The sequence below is a fragment of the Hetaerina americana genome, unplaced genomic scaffold (assembly GCF_022747635.1).
Source record: "Hetaerina americana unplaced genomic scaffold, ioHetAmer1.1.p SCAF_20, whole genome shotgun sequence".
In the NCBI taxonomy this organism is placed as follows: domain Eukaryota; kingdom Metazoa; phylum Arthropoda; class Insecta; order Odonata; family Calopterygidae; genus Hetaerina; species Hetaerina americana.
In genome coordinates, this window is record NW_027286764.1 from 5,830,727 (window position 1) to 5,856,857 (window position 26,131).

The window sequence follows — 26,131 nt, forward strand, 5'->3', positions numbered from 1 at the left end:
CCCCCTCGTCCGCGTCAAATGGTGCAGGGCCAGAGGGGAGTCGGCCGCTTGGCTCCGGACGGGGGAGGTGGCCCGAGGGCAGTGAGGCTGGTTCCACCAGAGGGGGAGATGGGGTGGACCTCCGAAGGGCCTCCACTAAGGGCTATTTTTTTCAATGGATTTTATGTGAGACGATACCCTTTCGCTTTCGCAGCCAAAATATCGTGTTTCCGGAGTCGAGTCTTTCTTTTAGAGCCTCGCCAGGTGGCGTGTCGCGTCAAAATGACCGGAACGGTATAAATAAGGCGGCGGTGTTTCGTCTCCCCTCCGGAGCCTCCGAATGCGGCCGGGGAGTTCCGGGTCATCGCCTCTTCGCCCGGCCCCGGAGCGACCCCTTACACCCGGAATACAAGGGAATGTAGTAATTGCTTATTAGATCAGAGTGTTAAAGAAATCAGGTTCGGATTATAAAAATATCATACAGGGTTCGTCCGGAAAATAAGTGTACTGACTCCTGGGCTGGGCGCGCCGCTCCAGGCGCGCCCAGCCCAGGCGCGCCCAGCACCGCTCTGACGGGCTGCGATTGGAGGGGAGTATGTTGGCAAGCGACGCTGAAAAAGGCAGTCGGCTCTGAGCTGTGGTGTAGTGAGGAGCTCTGTTAACGCGAACCTCCACGCTTCGACCCACGTCACGGAACGCGATGCCGAAGTTTTTGGAGCAGCGTTATTCCATCAAATTTGCGGTAAAGCTTGGGAAATCGTCTACCGAAACTGTCGGTATGATTAACCAGGCTTACGGGGAGTCAGCCATGTCCAGAAACATGATCTTTCGGTGGCACAAGATGTTCGTGGAGGGCAGAGAAGAGGTCGACGACGAGTCTTCGAGAGGTTCCCGATGATGCCTTCGCGGGAGCGTTCCAGGAATGGGAACGCCGCTGGAACAAGTGTATCGACTCACAAGGGTCCTATTTTGAGGAATATTAGCTTAAGATATGTAAAAGTGTAATACATTTTTTTCCTGAGCTCAGTACACTTATTTTCCGGACGAACCCTGTAAAGTTGCATTGTTTCGCGTATAAAAGTGGGAATAATATTATAATTTAAGAATTTGTTCTCTCCAAAAGCACTTTCCTTCTCCAAATTTAATGAAAACAAGATTGTCCCTCGCTTCATCAACGTGTACGTTTGGACGGTATTCAAAATGACGCACTCCCTTGGCCACCAACTTTCTCCAACCTTTCTCTCGCCACCAACGGGTTAACTGAGAGCAAAATTAACATTTCGCATTTATCACATTTTACTCTTCATCCTGGTCCAGCTGAGCTGGTCAGTTCTGGCTTGGAAGCAAGTGCCACGTAAGATAATAATGGATATAAAATGGTGCAGCTATGCAACTACATATATTCAATGTCATTTTTTTCCAAGCCCAAACCTCTTCCAGTATGTAATAACCAATATTTTATTCTCTCCTTTTCAGCATATACACTGGGTAATATCCTTAAATCCGTAGGTATTTCATTAAACATTTGACCTTTACCCCCAATCCATTAGACCTCTACCTTGATTCTTATGTATGATATTTTTTGTAATGTACTTACTATAATACCTTTATGGTAATTCCTTTTTTGTGGATCTCTTATTTTATATTTTACATTTAAATGGTTTTCTATTTTAATTGCACTAATGCAGCCTGTCTACGGGTGGAATTTTTTAATTGTAGAAAGATCCATCTAGGTATTCGGGTTTCGGGATTTCGGGTCCATGGGTATTCGCAGTTTTTGATCAAGCCTCTTCGACATTCTCTCCAGGAATGTTCGCTGTTTATTTTTTAGGATATTAATTAAACCAGCGGTATTAATTAGTGGCAGTGAAATTAGTTGCATTATGCATTTTGAGAGTAATTTCTGTACAGTATTAACTAAATGTATATCGACTGACCCCGCGCAGAAGTAGCATGAGCCGTGTTCCCATATACATGCATACGATTACATACTCTGATGGGGAAAATGTATTGAAACAGAAGCGTGCAAGGAACATTTTCTCTTAAATTCATTAATTCTTTTATGACTCTCTCGGGCCGTCGGGGGACGTACAGGGTCACCTGCCCGACACTGGACGTTCATTTTTCATAGATATGGGTTAATTAAATTTGAAATCTTGTAAAGGCCAAAGATTTCATGCTAGAAGGCACAATATTGCCATTGCGTGATGTAGGTTTTTCGTGTATTGAGCAACATCTACATCTACATAATACCCCGCAAGCCGCCGCAAGGGCGTGTGGCGGGGGTGTTAGGTCACCAACCGTAAAAAGGAACATTACCACATACAAAACAACAACGTGGAAAATTACACCCACAGCAGCGCACACACTCATGCAAAAATCCCTTCATCCAATACTCATGCAAACACATATACCGCAAAACAACTAAAAAACTGCACCCCATGATGCAGCACGAAAGCCATCCTACAACACGGAAGCCAGGACACAACAAGCAAGAAATTGAAACATCACTACCACATGAAAATGCACCACGAAACACTCTACCCCCAAAGAGTCTCTAAATGGCAGGGAATGCGACCCAACGTTGCAGGTAGCAGGAATTTCCCCCCGCGGAGAGGGACGAGGGATTGAAAGAGAAACTTAAAAACAGATGAACAGAACACGAATGAGGTCATTCTGAAAGAATGGGTTATTAAAACAATACACATGAGGTTAGTGGAAGAGCATGCATTTAAGTAGAACTAATTATTTTTTAGACGCTGAGGGTGGCAAGTGGAATTTTTGCTATCTATAACCCTGCAGTTGCTATCCCGTATTGTCCGTGGGAAGAAGGAGTCCTTGAGTCGGCTAGTTCTGGCATCTATTTCCCGAATTTTATATGCATGATCCAAGCGACCAATGTATGCAGGAGTACGAATAATTTGCGAGACCTCGGTCCTGAAACATGCGGATCTGAATTTATTTAATAATTTCAATCTTGCTTTGAATCGTCTCTCTTCTAATGATTCCCACCCCAAATCCATGAGCATTTCGGTGACGCTTTGCGTTTTATCGTAAGAATGTTTTACAAAACGGGCTGCCCGGCGTTGAACCCTCTAAATTTCCCGAATGAGGCCTTTTTCACTCGGATCCCACACGCTGCATGCGTATTCTAAATGAGGCCTTACAAGAGCGTGGTAACAACGTTCCTTGACCTTCGTGTCACTTTTGCCGACAATGCGTCTAATGAATCCCAATTTTTTATATGCTCGACGATAGAGTTTACTCATGCGAGTCCCCCAAACCAGCCCCTGTAATCCCTGCAACCCTTGTAATCCGTTGATTTCCGTGCTGATTTCTACTCGTAGATAGCCTATATTAGCTTTACGGGTTCTTCGAATAAAATGTATCCATCGAAATTCTTCTTATTCCGCGAATTTTTTTGTTTCGACACAAGAATGCCGTTCATTAAATCTGCTGCGGGTGATACGATGGACTTAAAATTACTCCTTCACTTCATGACTTGCGACTAAATACACGTGCGTGGTTCCATCTGAGTAATTGACGAGTACAGAAGTCACACTGAAAGGACAAAAATTAGAGCAAGTGGATTCCTTCACTTACTTCGGAAGTGCCATCACGTGGGACGGAAGAAGTACTTCAGGCATCGAGCGAAGAATATCTCAAGCTACCATATGAGAGCATTCACAGTGAAAAGATAGCTGATGTGTTCAAAGAGGAGAGAACTACAGACGAGGAAACAATGCGTGAAAATAATCGTATGGAGCGCGGCAGTCTACGGATGAGATGCACGGACCATCGGAGGAGTAGACCAGATGAGCCTGGTGTTGGAGAGGGATGATGCGTAAGATCAAATGGACGGATAAAATAAGAAATGAAGAAGTAGGCAGAAGAATAGACGAAGAAGGGACCTCATGGAACACCATATGGTAACACCATAGAGGAACACCACCAGAGAAAAGGAGAACCACATGGATTGGCCCCACCCTGAGGCACAATGCATTCGTGAAGAATATAATAGGGAAAAATAGAGGGAAAGCTCCCAAGAGGAAGGCCAAGAGATAAATACATGGGAGAAATAAAGAAGAAAGTGCATTGCAAAAAACAACAGGGATTAATCGAATTAGCGTCAGATATGGTGGGATGGAGGGCTGCGGTCAACCAATTTTAGGATTTAACGGCCAGTGAATGAATGGAGTAATCAACCGGATATTGATAAAGACATCTTAATGGATGTAACAGTAATATCTCAGGACAGAAACATAGGTTAAATATTAATTGCAGTACTGGTAACATTTTAATATATAGACATATTGAAACATGAAAATGCGTCAAATGGCGAACACAAATTCGTTCTCATGGATAAGGATCTGCGATGTAAAAAGTTCGAAACATCGTCATCTTTGTTTTGTTTGAATTGATTCCAATTGTATAGCCGCAATTTAATGCTATTTTGGTCACCAATGACTTTTTGACTGTCAGGAAACCAAAGCTAAAATCTCCCCGCACTTTGCTGATTTTAGGAATTGTACCCACTTCAGTTCATTCGCCCCTCCAGTTCATTCCCCGCTCTAGTTCATTCCCCCACCCCAGTTCATTTCCCACCCCAGTTCATTCCCCGCTCTAGTTCATTCTCCCCTCCAGTTCATCCCATGACATTTTTGCGATTTCCTCAAAGGACGAGGCCGCGGCAAATTAACGACATGGACTTCCTTCGACAAACTTACAAATTTTACTTTTACGATAAACTTTTAATTTTTACAACTAATGTATTACCCTTGCGCACATCAGGGATATTTAATGCAACTGAAAATGGCAACATATCGCTTTTAATTATCACACTACGTAAATAAGCAGATAAAAAATGCATTAAGAGATTCTTTTGTACACACAACTACCACTTCAATGATAACACAATCCAAAACTTTTAGTGACTTCCTTACCTTTTCCTATCTCAGTATCTCATTAGTAAATACCCTCAGCCAAGAATGGTTTAAAAGGAAGAGATTATTTTTTATATAATTACAATTCGGCAAACCAAATATCCAGAAAAAAATACTATAAATTGAAAAATCTCTGTAACAATGGCTGATAAAATAGCACATGTAGTTTTTTTCATTGTTGGCGCCAGCTGCAATGCGTATGGCTGGGGACATAGCGGTAGCACAAGGGTGAGACAGATTGAAACTGGAAGCCGAACCTTTTTTTTTGCATTCCCCGTGAGGCGGAAGGAGTTCGTCGGAGTGATCCGTTTGGTAGGGTTTCATTTTCGTGTGCGACTCAGGCGCTCAACGGCAATTGCAAGTGCGGCGAGGACCGATGAAGACAGGGGGAGGGGGGTGTTCCTCCGAAGGGGGAGAGGGTTGGTCCCTGCCTATAACTTCGACCCCGCAATTATCCGTGGGATGCAATGCGAGGCCTTTTTAATGACGGTCCTTTTTCCTGGAGCCATTCCAGCCAGACTTTGGTATTCGTTCGTTCTTTGAGCAGGCAGTCAAAAAAGCCTTCGTTGCCAGAATTTCGACGAAAATTTCGTGCGATTTGCTGGGAATTCTTGGGGCGAGGGAGTTGCGATAGGAATCGTTTGGGTGGGGTAAATAAAGTGGGAAGCAAGTGGGATGAAGGGAAACCTAGAAACCAATCTCCGAATTGGGCGGACACATCATTTTCCCACTTATCACGCGCTCCTGATCGCTTTACTCTAGTTTCTCGAGGCGAGCATTGTGTTTCGCCATTGGGTTCCGCCAACCGTCGTCTTTCATCGCCTTTCAATCACTTGGGCTTCCCGAGGCTTGCTTATGGAATTACCCGCCTCCGTGCAGACGAGGGTATTTTTTATTTACAACATCGAGCGTGAAAAATGTGAAGAGAAAAAGTGATTCCACGACGGAAATTCGTAATTTTAGCCATGTGTATTTTACGATGGTTTTATGTTATTTAGGCGGAGGGCAGTCTAGTCAGTCAAGGGTTAGACTGCAGACGGAAGGGCACTAAGTTTGGTTCGGCAATCGGTTCTCCATCCGAACAGCTTGATCCTAAGGGCACACTTGGCCAGCTAAGGAGAAAAGCCAGAAAGGGAAGTACGCTGTCCCTCTTACTCTATTGAGAATTTCCACCCTCCATTACGGATGGAATCTTTTCCTCGTCACTTAATCCTAAGCAAGAAACGTTCAATAGAGCTCATGTGGCTTATATTGATGGTAAACTGATATACATTTTGATTTTGAGCACAGGATTACTGAGTTATTTGTGAAAATTATCATTGAAATTTAAAAGAAATAACGGAAAATTTGAAGTGTGAAACAAAGTGACCACATCTCGTTTTACGATGGTCAAAGTTGATGTAAATGATAGCGAATACTTTTACAGTGTAAATTGGAATGAATATAAAAACCCAAACCCCCCTTCTTTAATTCCACCTATTAGTGCCCCTAAGAGTACGACTTTGGGTTTTTATATTCATTCCTTTCATTCGGCCGTAGTACGTTCTATATCTCTTTATTAAAAATTAATCTCTAATTAATCTCTTCATTTTTTTTATAAGTTGGCAAGCCATCTCTTTTTAAAGTCCTCGTCAACATTTAATAGAAAAATGATTTAAATCGTTGATTGAATTAAGTTTTATTCACTTGCTTGTTTACTCTTACTAAACGTCAAATACAGAGAGGGTGTGGATAAATACATACTCATGGTGCCCAGAGATCGCCAGAAGGAGGTCAAAGGACAAAAGACTGAAGACTGACCAATGGAAGAAATAGGCATGAGTCGGCCTTGTTTTGTGGTCTTAGTTCTATTTTTTGCGACTATTGGGGAGGGAGAGAGAGATATTAGCCGGGGACGCGCAAATAAAAAGAATCGCACTATTCCTTGTCCCATCTATGGGAGCACCACTATATCGCAATGTAAGGAAGGAGTCCCGGCGACCGCGAGGGGCGATGCCGCCGTGCCAATGTAATGGCCTTCCCACCGCCGTAAATAAATCGCCAGCCGGGATGTTTGGGGCCGCAGTAAAAAAAGACAAAAGGGGAGATTGATTCCGCTCTAAGGGAACAATATCAGCGTCAGGGCCGTGTCAGCGGCAGCTGCAACCACGAGCGGACCCTCGCCCGCCGCCATCGGGAAGGCTTCCTTTATCTCCCGCCCATTGTATCTCCCCCCCGCTCCGGCGTCGTCCCGAGACTTATTTAGGCGCCGCGTCGCCGCCTCTTTTTATTTTTGCCGGAATGAATGGCGCCCCCCCTCGCCTCCCCACCCACACTCGCCACGACGGCATCTGCCCCACGCCGGGGCCTACCCCTCCCCCCAACACACCCCCCAGACTGCAAACACTCACACCTCTCCCCTTCTCTGGGCTGCAAAAATGTTCCATTGCTCACCGCGTCCGATTGCAATTACAACATCTGTTTTTATCAATACCTCAAGTGATATTTCAGAGTGTTTTTAAATGGGATTGCAAGCTTTCCTGTTAAACTACTATGAACATCTGAAGTTATCATTCAAAACTTAAAAGTCCTAAGTATTATTGTTGAATATATGATAATTATTATGTTGAAGATTCGTATAAAAATATAAAAATACATTTTATACCTACGTATGTTAATAATTTCCTTAGGTAAAATGGAAGCCGGTTTTATTTGTAATGATTATGAAAACCTGATGAAGAACCCTTTCTAAAGAGGAAGAATTGTTCTTCAAAGTTTTTACCCCAAAGAAGATAATTGCTGAGCTAATGGCTCATACTATATGGCACTTACAAATGGCACATGGCACTTACGAACCTCGTGGACTTGCATTATTTGTCATCAAATTCGCCTTAAAATGATATTGATATTAGATAACCAAGTTTATAGCCATATTTTTGATTAATTTTATGGCCCAGAATAACAACAAATACTTGAAAACAACTTCGTAGCATAGTACGATGGTAGGCTGAATAGTAATGCACATATGCTCGTAGAGCGCGAACGAAATGACCTTCAGGAGAGCGTCAGGTGACACGTGGAAGTAACATTCCCCCAAAATACTCATGCACCGGTTTGAGGTCGTTGCGTTCATCCAATGTATTTCGAGAAACCAAAGTATGAAGTTTTGTTCCTGTGGTATGTCAACGCGAGTGAAACAGCACTGTCATCGAATTTTCAAATGCTAAAAAAGTGACTCCAACTGAGATTCATCGTCGTTAAAAGGCTGTCCATGGTGACGATAGGTCTACTGTAAATCAATGGGTAGTAACATTTCGTGGTTTCGAGCCTGGAAAAGCCATAACTGTTGATGACCCATCTTTTGACTGTGTTTTGTGATTCTCACCGAGAAAATGTGACCGATTTTGGAACGAGGGGCAACGGTGAATTCTTCTCAGTATATACGGACTCTAAACCACCTCCGACGTCGAGTTTATCGAGTTAAAGGCAGCCTGGCGCATTTAGGGAGGGATAATCAGTCTGTGACCATTCTTGATCACAGACTGATCGACAGGAATGGTTAAAGTCACTAATCGAAAGGAGTTCAAAAATGATTTATTTGTTCCTTCCGTTTATTTCGGGAAGGCATTTAGTGGTGTGTATTATTTAGAATTAATAAATGTACAAATTACCAAAGATAGAAGTGAATTGGAGGGGTAGGCGATGTACTTATCGGTAACCAGGACATGTGTCAAGTTGCTTTAAGGGCGAGTGGCAAATGTGGAGTCGGGACGGGTATTGCTAGGAAGAGGAGCAACGGAGGTTTGTCCATTATCGCCCGTGCTTTTAAACTTGCATGTAGAGGAAATGATCAAAATGGCGTGGGCTAACTGGAGAGAGGAATGGAAGTCGACGGGGAATACATAAAATAAGTTGGCCTTGCGGTTGATCGAGCTTAGTCAGTCAGTCGGTCTATCAAAATCATTGCTCTAGAGCATTAGAAAATCAATGCGAAACAAGGAATGAAATGTGGACCAATGTAAGCAATTTAAAAGTTACGAGGACACGAGCAAGTCTCACGAGCAAATCTTCAAATTGTAATTTGTCCAAGGTGGCCATGATAGCGATGATATAATTGCTCCGAGGAAAGAAGTTTTGATGAGGAGGGAATATGTGACAAGGATATTGAGTAATGAGGTTGAGGAAAGACAAGCGAAAACTTTCACTTGGAATGTAATTGTATAGGTCGAGGAAATTTGGTGGTTGTTGAAAGATGATAAGCATAGATTGAAACCTATTGAGATGTGGTGGCAGAGATGGATAGAAAATATAAAATCGACCGAAAGGGAACCAAACGAAGAAATAGCGGATATGACGACGAAGGAGAGAGATCGGTTATGGACGTAATCCAATTGAAGAAGGAAAGAAGGTCGCAGAGTATTTTGATGAGCGGTGGGATGCTGAAGGCTGTGATGGAAGGGAGGAGCTTAGACAGGCGTGGTTTGGGGTAGGATAACGGAGCAACGTGTCGGACAAAATGAAGGGAGACATAATGCATTCTGAAGCCAAGAGGAGTTCGCTGTCAGATTTTCCCTGGGTGTAGGAAGCTAAGAAATATGGAAGTGTATATGGCTTGTATAAAAAGTATCGGGAAAGGTTTCGGAATAGGTTTATTTCAGCTACTGCTTCAGTGCCTCAATAATCTTCAAAGTTCATCACTTGCGTCGCGTCGACACACAATTGCCCTTGTGGCTTTTCCACGACTCGAAGGCTCCCTGGTCAGCGGATTCAGGAAGCCCCCTAAGGGTACGAGACGAAACTTCTTTCTCGGATTGGATTAGGGGCCCTATGGTGGTGTCCTTTGATGGATGGAGGATTTAACTTTTGGGAATAGGAAATCGTCTGCTTGTGCCAAGTCGGGACTGTAAGGAGGTTGGGGAATCGTCGCGATGTGGTCGCAGAAGGTCTTCGCAAGCATACACTCGACTCTGCTCTTGGCCGTCCGTCCGAAGACCTTCGCGACGAGTTTAGCTCTTTAGATGTTACGCATCGCCAAATTTCCAGTGATACTGGTGTGCATTGTCGTCTTATATCAATGCCAATAATACGATATCTGCGATCATCCGCACACTTAACCGACATAGGTCTAAATTCAGCACTTCACGCACGAAGGAAAAAATTATTACTGATAATTTTTATACAAACCTGGTATCTACATCTACATCTACTCAATACCCCGCAAGCCGCCGCAAGGGCGTGTGGCGGGGGGTGCTAGGACACCACCCATAATTTAGAAAAGAAAAATAATAAAAAAAAAAATCGCATGCAATAACGACAAAATCATATATAAAAAAAAAAAACATGGCATACATTCATGCATGAACACTTACACCCCACACACATGCAAACACTCAAACTACCAACTAACATACACATGCACCTGAAAGTATACCTAACATCTCTATAGTGTTTAATTTTGTTCCGACTTGTAAATTCAAAGTTTTTAATATTTCTAAAGTGACTTCGGTTTCTTGCTATTATGATTACTGATTGTTCGGGGAAAGAATGAGTATTTGTACCTATCTGTCTTGGAATCTATCTCCCTTAGTTTATCTTTGTGGTCTGATCTACCTAAGTAGTGTGGGGCCATTATAATTCCTTCAGTGTCATATTTAAACTCGTTTGTTCTGAACCTTTCTAAAAGTCTAAGCCTCGCTTGTTCTCTCCGCACTTCAAGTGGTTCCCAGCCTAAATCCCCTAAGAGACCTGTCACACTTGTGTTTTTATCATAACAATTTTTAACAAATCTAGCGGATTTTCCCTGGACTTTATCTAATTCTTTTTGCCAAATTTTCTCCCACGGATCCCAAATACTTGCGGCATATTCCAAATGAGGTCTAACTAGAGCAAAATAACACCTCTCTTTAACTTTTTCATTACATTTCCCCACCACCCGTTTTATGAAGCCAAGTTTCTTTAAAGCTGATCCGCATATTGTCCTGATATGTGCTCCCCATGAAAGGCGTGGTGTTAGAACAACCCCCAAATATTTAACTTGATTTGCCGTAGTCAATACTGAACCCTCTATTTTGTAGTTTATATCCTGTTCCTCGCTTCCTTTATTCGGTATAGTTTGCGTCCATTTATAACTATGTTAAAAACGGTAAACTATCGAATTATAATACGTGAACACCTTGCTGTCACATATCCCATTGATACGAGCTCTCACATTTGGAAATGTTGGTAATCATTCTGTTTATTTCCACTGCGACCTCCATTAGCTAACCAAGTCGACACACAGATATTATTATAATAAATACTAATGCATAATACTGGTTAAAAAATTGTAAACATTATGTGAAATTAAATTTCTAAATTACACATTACAATTCAATAGATTATTATAATTATAGTATTGGGATGCATGTGAATTATATTTTCTTTGTATTTTTTATTTCATCCTAACATCGTGTTGCATAAAGTTGCGTCCGACCCACCTGCTTTTTTAACTGCAGAGCTCGATAAGCAATTTTGTGATGCAAGGTTATGACGCTGCAGTTAAATGTGTTACGAGCATATCTGCCCATGGGCTCTATCATATTTTTTTAATCCAAGGATCGGAAATTGAGACACCTGATAATTTTGTTGGAACATACATTTCCTCTCTAATACCATGCGGAGGGTAGGTACAATTGTTTAATATTATTGCCGGCCCCGGTGGCGGCGGGGTAACGTCCTCGTCTGCCATTCCAAGGGTCGCGGGTTCGATTCCCGCCTGGGTGAGTTTCCCTCCATCTAGGGTTTGGGTGTTTGTAAATGTGACATTGTTATCGTTGTTAATAGTTCGATGTAAAGGCCTAAATGTGCTGTTTTCGGACTTATACTGAATAAATAAATAAATAAATAAATTACATTAATCATATGCCCTGTATCACGTTAATTGCTGAAAAAATTACAGAATGAAGTAAAAATGTCGTAATTAGTATCTTCTTTCCCGGGTTGATTTTTTAGATATCTTTCATCCAGCGTGCTGTTCTTTCGTAAGGAGAAAAGTGCATTCTAGAGCCATCAATAGCGCCTCCAATTTCCTCCCACCTTCCCAATTGGCGCTCGACCGCGGTCCCCTTCGGTATCTCCTCCGTTTGAGGCCGGTCTCTCCGAACCGTCTGCTGGAAGGGGGGAGCGGGCCATTCGTCCTCGAGGTCCTTCCGTCTTTGAGAGTAAGAGGAGGTGATTGGCGGGAGGCCGAGAGTATCTTAGGCAGACCTATTGCGGCCGGGGACAATTCTTCTTCACCGTGCTCGTGCCCGAGGGCAGACCCCCGTCCCTCCTAACGTCCTCCTGCGAGACTTATTTGCCAGGGTCTCTACGATAAGGTGCGAATTATCGAGTTCCCTGTGAGGATCACTGCATAGAAGGAATATTTTTCCATAAATATAAGTTTTGAACACTTTGGACCATGTGGATAATTGTAGCCATCAGTTTTCAGAACAGAGCCAATTCTTGCGTCGTCTCATCCTTAAAATACATGAATAAAGTGCTATCAAGTAATCATATTGCTAATTACCCATAACTGCCAAGACCAGAAGTGTCGATTTAAGTTTTAAAATCGTGTTCATATGGAAATCTTAAATATCCCCACACGCTGTTCGTTGCATACGCTAATTAACGCCAGGAGATTTTTACAAATAACGTCATTCTATTTTTAAAAAAATAAAATTATGCATTTTATTTTTAATTGATGACATTCCTTTATGAGAAAGAGAATAATATTATCTAAAACAAGTTGCATATTGGTTTAAGACACAAAAGAATCGTGGCGTAAGACGCAGGGCGAGGATATGTAAAGTTTGCAGAGGAATAGTGAACTTGGTGCGTAGTAGTACAGGAAGATTAAACACTGCTGGGAAGTAAGAAGGAAGAACCCGTGGAAAAAATCAAAGATATGTCGAGAATAATATAAAATGAAGCAGAGAGGGCACAAGAGAGGTGGACGGAGTGTATGGAAGACGTAGTTGACATTAGGTATGGTAAAGACATTACGTCAGCAAGCTTAGACATAGTAGGAGAATATGGCGTAGATGAGGGTGGCTTAGATCCAGGTTTACTCGTGGATAAGATAGAAAGGGCATAAAGGGAGATAAAATCAAAAAAGGCCGGGTGGATTGACACCTTTATTGCTGAACTACGAAAAGGTTTAGAGGGAGGTGGGACGAAGAGTCTTTATGGACTAAATGATAGCGTTTGTGATGGAGGGATTTGGCTGGAATTCTGTGTCAGGTCAGTGCTAGTTCCTATTCCGAGCTGCCATTTGTGAGGTCTAGAGGATAATGAGTTTTATTTTGCACGCGGCCAAATTGGTCCTCAGGATCATCAAAAATAGAATGGGGAGCAGGGCTAATGATCACTTAGGGGATGGTCAGTTTCAGGAAGGGAAGAGGCATTGCCATGGCAATAATGGGGCAATTAATAGAGAGGTTTGACAGAGTGGTAATTTAGGTAGAATCATTTAATGTATTGAAGAAAGTACAAGTAGGTTGAATGGAAAGGAGATGTGCAACCTGTACATGTTAAGCTGTATGCCTGGTGATGGCTATGTATAGTCCGGGTGGCCAGTGCTAGGAAAAGGGCTAAGGCAGGAGTGAAAGTCGGTAAGGATTTTATGAAATCATAGCAAAATAGATTTGTAGATGACCAAGCTTATGCTAATCGGTCAGCCAAGGGATTGCAAACTCTGCTGAGTGCGTGGAAGTTCAGTGCGATGGGTAAGGGATAAGAATAAATGTGAATGAAACAAAGGTCATGAGATATTCGCGAAAGAGGAAAACTATGTTTAATATTAAAATAGGAGTTCATATGCTAGAACAGGTGGAACAGTTAACTTACTATTTCAGAAGTATTTAGGATGGTCAAAGTAGTCGGGACATGAGGCGAAGTATTGTTTTAGGCAAAGAACCTTTCACGTGGAGGAGAGAATTGATGACTGGGCTTGAGGAGAACTAGTGAAAACTTTTGCGTGGAGTGTAGATTTGTATGGCTCTGAAATTTGATCATTGAAGAGAGATGATGGGCTTACCTGGGAGCCTTTTGAAATGTAGGTGTGCAAATAGTCAAATAGACAGATGGGAAATCGAACGTACAAGTGCTATGCATAAGAATAGCGGTCCAGGGTTTCTGGGAGAAATCCAAAGAATGATGGATCTGATGCATGTTGATTGACAATGGGATGCTGACGGCTGTTGGAGGGGAGGCCATTTTGCAAGCGCGGTAGGAGTGGGAAAGGAATATGGATTTTGGAAGGAACGATCGGAGATAAAATGTATGTGGATTTGAAGGACAATTTATTTTAGTGTGGAGTGTCAGGTTTAGTCCTGTTTCACGAATTTCGGAATAGTAATTAATTTATAAAATTTGAAATTTTTTCAAATATTTTTTACAATGAATGCCTGACTGAAATGCATTTATTAAATCATTGTATATTTTCCAAAACAAAACCTTAGCCTTAAGTAATTTTTCTAATAAATTTTGACATTAATATTTAATATAGGGAAATAAACCGTTCTAAGTAAAATTCACTGGTCAATTTTCAATATTCATTTTTCAGCATGTGTAAATCAAAGGATAAATGAAATTTTTCTCAACTATATTAAATTGTTATTTCTTAATTTAGTGCATTTTTAAGCTAGTGATTTATCTTTTGGAATAATATTCACGAACATTTATACGGATATAATAATCAAGAAGTGAAAGTTCTTCCATCCTAGCAGTTGATATATAACAATTAGTAATAGGGGCAAAAAAACTCACCTGTGGTTTTATTCTTAAAAGTTTAATCGTGATTTTCATCTGCAATATCTAAGGAAAGAAAATAAATGCTTGTTTTATTGAATCGCAAACAAAAAAACCCGGTTAGCGAAAGAATTTTTCCAATTGAGATTTCCCGAATGCAAAACAGGGCCGCGGGTGCGGTGTGGGGCGTTTCAGCTGGACCCCGGCTATTTGTCTTAGCTCGCCCTCCGCCGACCCGGGAAAACGCCCTCTTACCCTCCCTTCCTCCCCGAGAAACTACAACCCTTTTAACATCTTCCCTTGCATCTCGAAACACGTACATTCTCTCAGATAAAGGATCCTATTTTCCCATTCAACAGAAATGACCCCCATCGAAGACCTTTAACACGGAATGTATTACGATAGTCATCTGTTATCCTCTTTCCCCTTTCTTCCTCTCCCCGGCAGCGCCACCTTTTTCCCGCCCGCAGCCATTACGGAGGGAAAAACACCCAAGCAGCAGCCCCTTTGCCATTCCACTAACACTCGCGCGCCTACACGCGCCGAGGCCAGGGGGGGAGGGACCCCTCATCACTCGGGCGTCTGGCCGAATGGGGGGGGGGCGCTGATGGTTCCGCAACTCTTTGGGTGGGCGGGACGGATTACAGCTTGTGGATTCAGTGGGTAGAGGCGCTGGCGACACAGGCGGGAAAAATTCGGCTTTTTGCCGTGAGGTGTGCTGTCGGGTTGTTGTGGACGGGGAGGGGGGATGGCAGGGGCGGCAGGGGTGGTTTGGGAATTGGGTGTGGTAACCTTCTGGTTCCTTTTCACGTCGCCTCCTCTCTCTCTCGCCGACGTGGACGCTGCTTTTCGGGAGGAATGGCGTGGCCGGTCGCCCCTGACCACACCGGGCGAACGCCGAGTCCCGCGCCGAAGGAGGGCGTGGCGTGCCGCGGTCAGGGCCGGTGGTGTGCGTAGTCCGCTCCTCTTTGACCCGCGGAAAAATCTTTCTGAGGGCCAACGCCGATGGAACCAGTCGCTTCCACTGAATTTAGCGCTGAACTGAATGGAAAATTAAATTGAGACTTTGGTTTAATATTATTATTAGGTAATCTACCAGTTAAGGTAGGTTTTTGGATGGAGACAATTACTGAATAAATATTTTGTGATTCTTAACAAAACTCAAAATCCAGCATCCTACTCTGCATCAGGTCCCTCTTCATCTCTGAGTAATTCCTTCCTCCCTTCATCCTGTCCAACATCCCTATCCTGTTCCTTCCCTTTCCTCTTTTGCCCAACATTCTACCCTCTATCACAGTCTTCAACATCCCACTGCCGGTCAATACCCTCTTCATGCACTTTTCCTGCCTCCGTAGGATTTCTCCCAACAAACCTCTCTCTTCGCCTACCATACTATACCAAGTACTTCCTCATTTGTTTTCTTCTCTTTCCATTTCACCTTCTCCATTCTTCTCCACACCCACATTTCAAAAGCCTCCAATCTACGTCCATCCTCCTGCTTCAATGACCACGTTTCCGCACCGTACATAGCTACGCTCCATATCAAAGTTTTTACGAGTATTTTCTGAATATCCTTACTCAACGTCCCTGTCATCAACTCCCTCCTCCTTGTGAGTAAACACAATGATATGCCTTGAATCAATGCGCCATGGTGTAAAGATCACCTGCAAGTCGGACTCCAAAAACCTTGAAAACCATTAGATTTGATATTTTAGTACCCTCCAAGCCACCGCTGGGGTACGTGGCAGGAGGTGATTGGATTAAACGACTCATGTCGTTTGTTTTCGTTTGCTCGTAATGAGTAATATCTGAGGACATGCATCTATTCAGGTGATTATTGTTTGAAAATGGTACTTAATGTGGGGGAGAAACTGATTCGATGCATTTGAAGATGTATTCGATGCATGCATGCTATGTGTACATGGAATTGTCATTTGTCGGTTTTACCTGTATAGCTTAGCTATATCGAGTGCTACGAAGGGAAGCCTGTTTCATCGAACGATGTTATGATAAAAATGATAAACCTGATTATAACTATTGATAGAGGGACTATTGCGGAGAACTCCCATAGCCATGAGCTAAACGTGTATCATAATTATGTGAAGTAGCATAGACGCATATTTGTTTTTGTAATTAACCTAACAAACGTCATTGCAGGCCCCATTTTAAAGGGACGGGACTGGTCAGGAATAAATGATTATGGATGCGTTCATCCCTTTGCAGCCCATTGCTTTCAGATGTCGGTAGCCTCGAGGGTACTCGGGAGATAAATCGTGTGGCGTAGGAGGCTAGTGCGTGGCTATTATTCTACAACCCCATCCATTTTTGCAGAAGATCATTGCCACTGCAAGCTTCTATCGGAAGAGTAGGTTAGTAGTTCAAAACGGATACTTTATTTCATGCAATTTTTCTAAAACCTATTCCAATTATTTGAATTGTATAGTTTCAGATTTGAATCTTAACATTTGAAATATATTTAATAATAGTAATGGTATATGGTGATTTAATACTTGCTGTCGACTCACTCCCTTCCAGACACCCTAGAGACACCCTTCCGCAGCCTAGAAAGAGCCCACTATTTAGGCTGAAGAGTTGGATTTTGTTTCTTTTCTTGGTGTAATTAATGGCAGCCCAAATTGGCCCATCAATGATCTTAACTGTTGCATTTGAGAAATTGTTAACAAACGATTAGAGATGGCTTGAAATTAGTATATTTAATTATCTACGCTATTTTTGTCTCTTTTTGACTCAAATTTACGTCAATCCTACAAAACAACGTTGTGCTAGTAATGGATTGGCTGAAATGGAGCATTTAAAGATTAGGACGTTCGTGTCTTGAACTGGTCAGCCCCGTTTGAACTATGCGTCTTCTGTCATCGGTAAATGACGAGAAGCGTCTCATTTGTCCCAGCCCGTTCAACTTATGCGATTCGGGGACGTGGTAGTCAGGTGGGCGGAGTGCTGGGCTGTTGACTGTGGAACCCTATACCTGGTTGTGCCGCCCCTGGGCACCCTAAGCTTCACTTGGGTGATTTTTTTGGTACAAGGTCTTTCTGGCAAACCACAGGATGCACAGGAAGAAGAACTCCCTCCCCCACCGTAAATCCACTGGTGTTGTGTGAATTCACACGCCGTAGGGGCAGTACTATGTGAGCCCCATCCACGCGTATGAAACCCATCTTTGGGTTGACTACTCGGTTGGTTATCCGATGCAACAGAATTACTCACGGCGATGAAAATCCAATCGCCACTGCAGCACTTGTAAGGAGATCGTTGCAATCATTGGAGAAAATAAATTAATGCCCAGAAGTGTATTGTGGAATACACTTGATTGACTGACTACAAAAATAAATGGATTGCCCTCAATTGGTCTGTATAACCCAAATAATTATTTCTAAATAAATCACAAATGACAAATAAGGAAATTAGAGATCCAAGGAAATTATTAGAATCTCCTGTTTCCCTTTAAAGAAAAGAGCCATTTTCAAGATTTACTTGCCCAACAATAAGATAATCCTTTAAACACGTTTTTATGTCTGACCCTTTTCACTGTCGATGAATCCTCATCCAGGCCCTTTGGTGGCTCACAGGACGAACGTATAAATAGGTACGGCGTCGGTGTGGGAGCGTTGCATTTCACCGCGGCTACTGCTTGAGGTGCTCATGCGTGTTTACCGGAGGCTTCATGACAACAAGATAACTGCCACATTCTTAATTCATTGTGTGGGGTCGACAGGGGATGTATTCGTCTTTCGGCCGTCATCGGAAGATGTAGTCGCAGGATATTGAGGTATTAATTTGGCATACGTGTAGTTGTTCTGATCATGCGTGTATATCTTTCCAGGTGTCATTCATTCTACGTATATCTAAACTTGTTGACACCCTTGCTTGCCAGTGTACGTTTTTAGAGAGATTAAAAGAGCCAAAAAGTGGTTTATCTTCTACGGATTTCCATGGGGTTTTTAATAGCAATGCATTGGCCATTTTGATTACAGCCACCAAAAGGAAATATTTGTGAAAGTCAAACCGTGGAAGCGATTCGAGCATAAATAATCACAGAAAATGCATAGGAGTATGAACTTTACCCTAAGAGTAGGATGGAGATAGTATTTCAAAATTATTTTCAAAATATGTATTTGTATTTCAAAAGGGATTTCAATGATGAATCGAAAATTGGACCGCCTTTAAAATATATTTTAACTCACACGAATTCTGAGGCGTGAATTCTAGTTAAAATTCCTCAAAGGATCCAAGTCTTTAAGTATTTCATAGCGGGGATGAATATGATTTTCAGTTCTCGGATAAAAAGACGATAATTATCAAGCGAAATTTGCAATAGAGGCCTCTCTTTGCTATTGCACGTCATTCTTTATCAGTACAGCAGGCCATCCCTTTCTCCAATTTGTGTTTCCTCTCCGGAAAAGACTCTCGCTGTAAAGAATTTACTATTAAGCATTGGGGCACAAGTCCCTCTGTGCCAATAGGAAGGAGAAGGGAGCGAGGTGGTCGCTTTACGAAATTAATTGAGAAACTTGGGCGCGTAATCGTAAAGTACCGTAGGATCCCTGGCGGCGTGTGCGGAAAACAAAAGAAACTCGAAGAGCGCGAGGAAATTTTCGTAATTTCCCAAACTTCAAACGGACTCCGCAGTGTGGAAATCCCCCTTCTTCATTCCTTTTTGCTCTTCGACACAAAGTGAAGTCATTTTCGCGGGTATTTGGCCGCACGGAATAAAAAGAGGGGAATACTTTTTCCCTTTGCCATTCACGTCCCCTTCTTCCATTCCAGTGTTCCACCAGTCCCCATCCCCTGCCACTCACCATCCCATTCCTCTGCCAGAGTGCTCCTTTCTCCCCTTTTTTTTCGTCCCCACGCCGGGAAAAAACGAGGAAAAAGGGAGGGAGAGGGCGTGAAAAGGTCGGAATAACCTTTGGGCTGAAAAATCTCCTGTCTTTTTCCAATCCTTCCCTCGCCGCAGCTTTGAGCCCAAAGCGCCTCCGTGTGACGGAATACATATATTTGCGCATTGTTGTTCCTTTCCTTTGTTGTGCGCCCTGCGACAGTCACTCTTTCTTCTCGGCTCGCCCCAACCCTCCGTCGGGAATGAAAAGCGTGTATGGAGCTGCTTAGCGTCGTCCATCGCCAATGCAATCCATCTCGCACACGTGCTCCGTGCTGCGTGTTCGTGGGGAGGCGTTATATCGGAATATTGTCCGGCATTTGCTCCTCGTTCATGCTGTCGATGAGGGGGAATTAATGCCACTCGTGTGCTGGCCGTGCGCATACCTCCAATTTATGTTTTCTCAAAGCCAAAATCCTGACAGAGCAACCCGTAATTCATGCCCTCACGGCTCCCACGTTCCATCCGCAAGGGTGGTGCGACAGACGCGACTACATCCAGATTCAAAAAAAGCCTATTCCGCATTGTTTTTTCACTACAAGTAAAATAATTTCGCTCTCAATATAAAAGAAAGACCATTCAGCAATATTTGAATCGATCTCAGGACTCGCCCGATCACGTGCTGTTTTGTTGGGATCCACGTTTAGGTCTCAATAATCCGTGATAAATTGAACTCAGTGTCCGAAGCGTATTACACTTAGGGGCCTTAGAATTGAAGGATTCAGTATTGTATTTTTTTTAAACCTCTTCAAAGAGACGCCATTATCGGACGTAGTGTTTAAAAAATATAACTTTATCGGGCGAATGGTTTTCAAATAAAAGGTATCTTCGAGAGCGGTCTAAACCAAAATAATTCTGTTTAAGTTAACTGAAATCATATGATAAAATATTTTTGTTTCAGGGTTTAGAGAAAAATACTCCCACGATTTATCAAATGGCACTTATTTCAAGTGAAGAGTAAGAGCACTTTGACGCCTATCGCAGAGTGTCGCATGGTCCAGCCTTCGAGCAAAGTGGTGTCCCAAGCAGAGTCATCCCTCACGTCACATCGTAGCATTCATTAAATCAGTTGACTACACTCTATTTGCGATTCGAGCGAAATGTAAAATTATTGGTAAAACATGTCTGTGTGTAGATTAAAGTTGAAAGATGCAAAAGTGAATAACAATAACTTTGTAAGTACCATTGATTTTTTTTAAAAACGATCTGATTCGTCGAATAGCCGACATCATCAGGTGACATGTCGAATATTCGACGCAACCGGTCGTTTTTAAAATAAAACTCAGTGGGACTAACAAAGTCATAATTATTCACTTTTCATCAAGCAGTTCCATCAAGTTGAACCGAAAATCATAGAATTGCAGATAGGCATTCGAGAAAATTAGCTTTTAAATTAAAGTGTTGGACCCTTGGTAATTTACGCAGATACATGTATGACCTTTTATCGACTTACGTATTGCGAAGATCATTTTTATTAAACATAAGAGAACCGATGCTTGGATATGAAATATACTCGGGATTAGCCAGAAGTAATTTCTCACGTCACTGAGATTCGGGGACAACATCACAAAACTTAAAGGAACGTGACTGTTGGCTGAATTGAAGCACACTATTCACATTCGTATCAAGTTCAGCGCTGGAAAAAAGTTCACTTTTATTATAAAATAATACCCTTAACTTTCTAGTCAGTGTGGCAATGCTGGTTTTAGGGAAAACGATGTAAAATTTTGAAACTTTTTGATTTAAAAGGCCTGAATTAATTTTTTACTTTCACTGTATCTTTCTATGCACATATAGTATTCTATGATGAAATCCATATTATTGTGCAAAAAATGTTTACTTGTATATCCTATGTATTCCGGAGATTGAGATAAATCTCATTCTCTCTTCTGGATTGGGTTTCTACGAAGAGAACCCGATCGTAAGTTCCCAGAGAAATTGCAATATCCTCGAGGAATGAAAGATACTAAGTATTTTGCACACAATTTTATTTGAGGCACGACTAGTTACGACGCATTAATGAAGAATCCCTTCAAGAAAATTTCATCTGGAATGGGGGAGGGTGACGTAAAAGCGTCTAAACTATGTCGTCATACCTTAAATAAAAGGGTGTGGAAAATTATTCTATTCTTAATTCATTTAGATCAATTTACACGCATTCACGACTGATAACATCGTGGTTAAAATTTTCTCCATGATTGTCAGTGTTCTTTAATATAAAACCTCAGAATGATGGAACTAAGCACTAAATATCATTAGGATAATATTAAAAGCAGAGTCAATTACAAGCCGAGAAATCCTTGGGCAGACAAGTTTAGTGATCTCAATTTTTATTTTCAGTAAAAACTTTCCAATAAGATACTGATGTTGCTGTTTTCCTCGCTTATGTATTCTAACACCGACTTTCAAGTTCCTTAATTCTGGGGCAAGAAATGGGAATCCCTTTTCCATTTTGGCGTCGAAAGAGGTTTTTGGACATCATTGGGTAAAATACCGATAAAAGACACTAAAACCAGCGGGGAAAATGAAAGTGCACTTTGGTAGATTTAATGAATTGGACTGATTGCTAATGATTCGCGTTTATTTAATTGCAATATCAATGTATGAAGAGTGCATGTCCTTAGTTTTACCGTTATATTGCCTCTGAATCCTGTCCACTCGACGCCACAGTGCCCCCTTAATATGTTTGAATTAACAATTATTTTTTTAGTTATGTTTAGCACCTTGCGAGCCACGGCCAGGGTGTATGACAGGGGGAGATTAAACACTAGACTACCCTTGACCCAAAACACCTTTCCTTGCTACCGCAGTTGAACAATACTTCTCTAATTTTCACGTGATAACGTTCTATCTTTCAGTTGAAATATACTGATTATTCAGAGGGAAGTTAAATGCTTGATTTTTCTAAAAGAATGTTCAATCTTTTTATAAACACTATCCGACTAAGCGAGTGTCTCCATTTACCTTCTATTCTGTTGTGTGAATTTTATTCAACAAATACCAAAACCACTCGCATTATTAACTGTTTTCACTTAGAAAATGTGGAGACACAGTCATAAAAATTACTAATTAAGTTTTGGACAATCAGCGGAGAGAGTAACAGCTCAGGTGCGCTCGTTTAATCATTAGTTAACTGTATTTATTCATTTTTAATTTGTCAGCGGTGGCATCGTTTATCCATCTAAAATAAACTCACATTTATTTCCAAAATACTTGGCAAAAGGCGGTATTGCAAGAGTCGTCGCCATCGACGAATTCACACGTCATTTGTTTCGCCCATAGCTTTAAATCCAATCCGGGTCAGCACAGGGTGAACGTGCTGCCTTCCAACTCGGAGGGACCGGGTTCGAATCCCGGCAGTGACGGAGTTTTTCAGTAGTATCCAGGTCCCTACTTGAGTGCCTTGGTGCGAGCAATCAAGTGGTGCATTCCGTCCGTCGGATGGGACGCTGAACTGTGTTACCCTTGGTGCCTTTCGCTTGGGGACGCCGAGTTCCTCTCCTCCCATTCTTCTCCAATTCCTACCCCCACCAAACCCTAATGGAACCAATGATTTCGGCTGTCGCTAATGGCTGCTGCCCTAGGACCCTAAATTGCATTAAAAGGAAAATCTACGTTAGAAATATTTGGAGAAACGTTGGCATAAACTGGCGACGAGTCGCAAGACGCGGGAGCGTTTGTCGTCCTATGGCGAAAAGGAAGCCTCACCTGGGCTTCTCTCATTTGGCATTTTTAGAAGATAATTATGACCAAAGAGCTGAGTGCGTCACGTGGTGAAGGAAACAATTACAAATATATCCAAATGGCGAATGCAATAGAGGTACGAATCGCGTAATCAGAAATTTGTGCTTTAGAAAAACGAATGCTGAATAATTCTAAGAAAATGTAACGCAATTGCCACATTAACTACGACCATGCCATCCATTTCAGGCGACAGTATTCATTTCTCAACCCTTAAATACTCAATCTCACTCCTTACTTATTTTCTCTTTCCTTGGAACCGATACGTGTTTTTGCGTCCGATTCACTCTTAAATTATTGTTGGATGAATATAATTTGGAAAAGACCAAATTTTTTTACTAATGGATATTGAAGAAAGCTTGTTGAACGTTTGGGTGGTTTAGTTTAGAGCACTTAGTTTATCCTATCGCCCTCAAGTCTCTTTATAAAGTCGATAGAGAGCATATATTATGCCTCCAATCCATATGATATTTGTATTTTTATTCATCGAACTTACAGCAACGTAAACATGACCCGTTCGATAAATCCAAATAGAAGTAAATAACCTTCACACAGATATCCGATTTTCATCCCTATCAAGAGTAATTTTAAGGATTTTATAAAAAGTATCGGTAACAATTTTTTCCTAACGTGTGCGTGATTTGCTGAATTCAGACCGTGGGTTAAGTTTTATCATGATCGCAGATCGTATTGGCAATGATAAGATGACAATGCACACACAATTATCATTGAAAATTTGGCGATGAGTAAGATATGCACTAAACTCGTTCCGAGGGTCTTGACGGACGACCAAGAGCGGAGTCGAGGGTCTGCCCGCGAAGACCTTCTTCAACAACGCCGTGACCATTCCCCAACCCCCTTACATATTGCTGAAAGTTAAAACCTCCCTCAAAGGACACCACCTTGGGACCTTAAGCGCCCGAAACCATTCCAAATACTTTTTTACGAACCATAAAGTCTAGGAAAGAGCTGTTGGTTTTTTTTTAATTTCCTTCTTAACATTGTGAATAGAAACATTATTCAAACGTGTATTTCCCGCAAAGATGCTATTTTCTAATAAATGCCTAATTATTTGTGATTCCTTTCATGTTTAATTCGTAGTTAGTGCAATTGAAAGTCTACCTCCGGATGATAATTAGTATTTACAATTAAAACATTCAAATTAACCTCTAAAAGGTGGATAGTGTTAATGCAACATTAGTGCAACAGCTGACTATTTATCGCTTAAATGGTAATGTATTATCCACGTTACGTACACCATTTAGTAATCATTAAATGAAAAATGCCAGTATGAGGAACCAATATGCTTATTACTCAATTCTGATCAAAGGGCCTCTTGCTTCCCTTTCCCCTTGCAACAGCCTAAGCATCGCGTAGTTTAAAGTGGCAGTAATTTGATACCCATATTTTCCATGTAGTCTAATAGCAATGGTTTCCCCCATTTTTACACGTGCACATTACTCAATCACTAATTAACATCAACCTTACCTTTGAGTACCTGATACTGCGACTATGTTTGTAATCCAAGCGATTTTAGTTATTGCAAGCTCATGTGGTCGTTGGAGATTAATTAGCAAGTCATCGGAATGCAGATGATGGCCCGCCATTGTAAATAAATAGTCCATTCATTTTAAATTGAAAAATGTAAGTTTATTTTAAAATTAATGTAGAGACAATCAATATATTCACATTTATCTTCGTTAAGTACTTTTTGATTACCAAGCTCTATGTCGCGTACCATGGGTGTCAACTTAGTAGTAATCGAAAATATTAGAGGAACTAGGCTGGGAATCACTCACGGAGCGAAGGTTTACCTAAAGATTAAATCTCTTGCAAGAATTGGAAAAACGTCCTTTAGAAATGATGTTGAAAATGCATTAATACCTCCATAGCACTACTATAGGCTAGATCATTGCATTACCATTAGAGGGTTTAAGTTTAAAACAGATAGAGGCAGTGAGATGTCACTTTTTCCACGAAAGATAAACTAAGACAAGTACATTACCCGACCGCGGTAGGGGTAAATATAATTGGGTCAAAATTAGTCTGGTGTGTATTCACCCCCTGCCACACACTCTGTTGGTGCTTTGCAGGGTTTTAATAAATACCTGTACACATACGTAATATAAGCATATACCATACATGCACGCAAATATAGAAATAAGCGTGCACACATTTATATTACCATAGCCACAAATACATGTCATGTACACATCACACAACATGACTAACAACCAAGCTCATTTATCAACTCGGAAATTTTGTTTTACTGCTGAGGAATGTCTCTCGTCAAGTTTTCTATTTATGCAACTTTGGAAATTCGAACATTTAAAGGGCATTAGCAATTAGGTTTGACCCTTTTCTTATGAACCCGGCGGTTTACCCAGAAGATCTGCTGCCCAACACACAGTTCTTCGGCTTGGCGAATGCGGGAGTCGCCACCCGGATTCGAATGGCCGACCCTAAGGGTCATAATCCGAGGCACACCACCTTGTTCTCACGCGCCCCCGTCTCCCTCTCTCTCTCTCCGCAGACGGGTGAACCGCACGGAGGAGGCCCTGAGGATGCTTCGCCGTTGCATTCTGCTGGACGCCTCCTATGTTCCCGCCTACCTGTTACTGGCCAAGCTGTACTCCGGGCTGGAGGGGCCCGACGCGGCAGGGGATCTGGGGGAGGGCCTTCTCGGGGCGGCCGAGAGGCGCCGGGCCGTGGTCGGCAACCTCCTGCGGCATATCACTCTGCTCGTGCCCCGGGACCCGGACAGCCTGGCTGAGTACGCCTCTTGGCTCCGCGACGCCGGTGAGTGTGGGCCCGGCGAGGG

General features: G+C 42.1%; 1 protein-coding gene across 1 annotated transcript in view; it reads left to right on the top strand.

Moving 5' to 3' along the window:
• Positions 1-26,131, top strand: part of LOC139688552 (protein O-mannosyl-transferase TMTC1-like) — a 1,154,623-nt gene that overhangs the window by 1,048,973 nt on the left and 79,519 nt on the right. The window contains 1 exon segment of the mRNA XM_071586100.1: positions 25,844-26,109. Within this exon segment, the coding sequence (XP_071442201.1) occupies positions 25,844-26,109 (266 nt within the window).